The following is a 3,768-nucleotide window of genomic DNA, read 5'->3' on the forward strand; positions in this document are numbered from 1 at the left end:
CGAGCAACGTATTATCGGTTGAATGAACTTTTCACACGGAAGAGTGCTGAATCTCACGAACGCAAACATGCTGGATATACTTACTCCGTATTCGCACAACAGCGGATAGAGGCAAGTATGCAACAGGCTGGGAATATAGTTGTGCACCGTTTTGACAGACGGAATGAAGTATTTGAGGTGCGCGAAATGACTAGCGGAAAGGTGTTAGTCGTCGATCTTGCTCGACGTACGTGTGACTGTCGGAAGGGGGTGCAGATCCCGCAGTCGAGCGTTTCGCCTATTGCCCCACTCCTCTATCCAACCCGCATGCAAAACTGTCCAGTCATGAAGCTGCACTCCGCGAAGAGCCATGCAATGCTGCTCCAGTGGAATGACCCTTGGTATTCGCGGGGGGGGGGGGGGGGGCTGTGCGAACCCAAACTGACGCATAACTCGGTCCGCAGGGTGCCACTCGATACACTCGAATGACAACAACGGAGCAACGATATCACACACATCAAGATGTACATGTAACTCAACGGGTACGATTATTCCTTCGTACGGCCGCCACTCAAACTGCCACAGATAATTCCAATGTCAAAACCCTAACAGTAATGTATGGAACTAGGATTCATTAGAACCATAAATATTTACCTCCTGCATGTAGTCTATGTCATTCCTAAATGTCTCAACGGTCTTCTCTAACCATGCTGCGCTCCGTTCCGAATGACTCCACCTGAAACATGTGTATTTACGTTAATACCCCTAATTGAAACATGCATAATGAATATAATCTCTGACAAGAACCATAAATATTTACCTCATGGCAACTGGTATCTCAGCAGGTGGAAGGATATATCTCGGTACAGGCGCAATACACGGCATTCGCTCCCACGCCCAAACAAACAACAGATTAAGAGGGTCATCCATCTCCTTCGTATCATATCGTGATGCACGGCATAGTGCTCTATAAAGATGTGCAAGACATGCTGAACCCCAACTATAAGTATGGATCCGGTCGAAATCGCGAAGCAACGGTAGATACTTCGCATGGGCGTATGCGGTCGACTTATCTGTGAATAGGGTCGACCCTAACAGACAGAAAATCTGACATCTCACGTATCTCATTATGGACTCTTCAGTATCCAACGACTCTTCATCTCTGATACTTCGAACCCAACTAAGCTTTATATAGGATTTCGAGTTACGACTGAGCACCGGTTGACGTCCGAATATTGCCATGCTCTGACTCTGAACGAAATCACTACTACTATCAGTCCATCCACTTACAGGCTCTCCATCAATTGGTAACCCAAATATATGTGCGACATCTTCCAATGTCACTGTAACCTCACCCACCGGCAACACAAAAGTGTGAGTCTCCGGCCTCCACCTTTCAACCAGAGCAGCTAACAACGGTGAAATCCTCTTATCATCCCAATCCTAGATACGTGGTAGAATCCAGTGGCGCGTAAGTAGTTTTCGACCCTCGGATTCCAACTCTGTGGCGGATCCAATTTACGCACCAACAAATTTCTGTTAGGCTGCATCAACAAAAATATATTTGTTATATTAGTTATAACTATTCATTTATTAATAAACAAATATTACCATATCTATTTATAAAATGTATGTAATCACTTCAATTAATAATATTATTTACATATTTATTTATTTTAATATTTTATTTATTAAAATTATTAACGTAGACTGCAGTACCATTAACATAATTAAAATATTTTTTCTAATATTTTAATATTATAAATAACAACTTATATATATTTTTAATATTTATTTATTACTTTAACATTACCACATTTACATGCTAAACTTTTGAATATGTTCAAAATATACATATTTATTTACTTACAGTATATATATATTTTTATTTTATTAGAGTTTATATTTATATCGTAGAGAAATATATTTTTTTAAAAAAATTTTACTATATCGTATAGTATAGTATATTATAGTATAGTATTGTATTGTATAATATAATATTTTATTTTAGTATTTTTATATTAGAAAATTAATTTAAAATTAACAAAAAATTATTATTTAACATATTAAATAACAAAAAATAACAGATAAAATATATACAATAAAAATATAATTTACCAACTTACATATATAGGATGATCCAAATAATTTATTATATGATCCTCCGGAGCATTATAATTACAAACCATTTTTCAAAATAAATACAAAATAATTTTTTTTTTACTGACTCTTATTTTTTCACTCTATCCACTATGCTCCTAACAGCAACCCCTTTCCCTACAAAACCCTTCTTCCCTCTCACTACTACCTCTCACTACTACCCTTTCGGAGCTCTCTCTCAAAGTAACTTGAAACTCTCTTGTATATGAATGATGGAGGGAGGGGAATGCTCTTTATATAGAGCTTGAAGAGGCCACGCTTTGCTGTTTATCGGGGAGCCTGTCCCCTGCATGCCGGCACCTGCACCACGCCCCCCCGAGGTGAAGGACCTTGGAACTCCGCAACGCCAGCTGCACCTCGCCCCTGCGTGGTGTCAGACGCATGCATGGTCGCCGCGTCACCTCGCCCCTGCGTGGTGGTGACATGAAGTCTGTCAGCTTCACCACGCCCCTACGTGGTGTCAGAAGCTTCGTTGGTTGCCGCGTCACCTCGCCCCTGCGTGTTGACTGGCTATCCCACCACCCGGTAAATCACCCCAGCCTCCAATATTCTCCCAAAACACCACTTGCTTTTCCATAATAAAAATAAATTCTGTTATTTTGTTTTGGGTGTCCTATTATGTAGTAGTATATAAATTATTATTATTATTATTATTATTATTATTATTATTATTTGAAACCTACTCTATATTAGATAACAGAAAAGAGTTAATGTTAAAAGTATCTTCAAAAACGTATACATAAATTAATTTGGTCCCTCAAAATTGTTGGATCTTTGTGAAGAGCTCATTAAGTAAAAAAATATAAAATAAAAAGATGTCATATCTAACTTAAAATATTAAAATAATAAATTAATGTATCTTTTATCTTATAAATTTATTATTTTTTTATTTTTTTTAATATAGAACTAATTCTATATATCTTATACTTGCAACATTAATAAAAATAACAAAATTTAAAGACTTTTTTAAGACTTAGAATTTATTACGCATTTTATGTTTATAAATTAAATTAGTTTTATATCTACTTAAAAACATTACAGAAATTGAAAAACAATAATAAGAAACATGAAGCTTAGAAATTAGTCAAATTACCCATTAGGTATGAGGTTAAAATTAACTGTATATATGTAAAAGGTTTAACAATAGAACAAAAGAATTATATACAAGTCAACAAAATATGAAATTATATTCCATTTTTCTCTTGATTCTTCAATTTAAAATTACAAAAATATAAAAGTTTAAAATAGAAGAGAGAGTAAATTTATTTAATTTCTCTTGACCATTTTTTTCTTTCATTATATGAAACCATTCTTACCTACTATTTTAACAAAAACGAATTACATCATTAGGAAAAAGACAAGTTATTTAAATAAAATAATTAAAAATTAACTTTATCAAATTACAACTTCTTGAAATTTTATATTTATTTACAAATTTTCTATAATTATATAAATCGCTACTTGCACCAACAAATTTAAAACTAAACATAATTTGTTCCAAGTAACGATTAAAATAGAATTGGACAGAAATCACTATAAGCAATAGAATTTCTAAAGAAGGTACAACGTACATAAATTGTTGTTGGCTATAGCAGTTTATACACAAATAAAGATAGGTAAATCTGTGGC

At 34.6% G+C, this 3,768-nt stretch overlaps 1 protein-coding gene across 1 annotated transcript; it reads right to left on the bottom strand.

The window, feature by feature from the left end:
* Positions 1–527: 527 nt before the first annotated feature.
* Positions 528–2,526, bottom strand: LOC140175572 (protein MAIN-LIKE 2-like). The gene is made up of 5 exons (XM_072204086.1): positions 2,440–2,526; positions 1,506–1,523; positions 800–1,422; positions 634–715; positions 528–584 (listed from the first exon to the last, which is right to left on the bottom strand). The coding sequence occupies exons 1-5, from the start codon at positions 2,524–2,526 to the stop codon at positions 528–530; spliced, it is 867 nt and encodes a 288-aa protein (XP_072060187.1).
* Positions 2,527–3,768: the final 1,242 nt, after the last annotated feature.

The sequence above is a fragment of the Arachis hypogaea genome, chromosome 10, assembly GCF_003086295.3.
Source record: "Arachis hypogaea cultivar Tifrunner chromosome 10, arahy.Tifrunner.gnm2.J5K5, whole genome shotgun sequence".
NCBI lineage: Eukaryota > Viridiplantae > Streptophyta > Magnoliopsida > Fabales > Fabaceae > Arachis > Arachis hypogaea.

Excerpts from the sequence above, each read along its gene's own strand:
- LOC140175572 (XM_072204086.1), bottom strand. The coding sequence starts at position 2,526 with ATGCATGCGTCTGACACCACGCAGGGGCGAGGTGCAGCTGGCGTTGCG. Across the intron at positions 716-799 it reads GAGATACCAGTTGCCATGAG|GTGGAGTCATTCGGAACGGA; the intron begins GTAAATATTTAT and ends CACATGTTTCAG. Across the intron at positions 585-633 it reads ACATAGACTACATGCAGGAG|GGTTTTGACATTGGAATTAT; the intron begins GTAAATATTTAT and ends CATTACTGTTAG.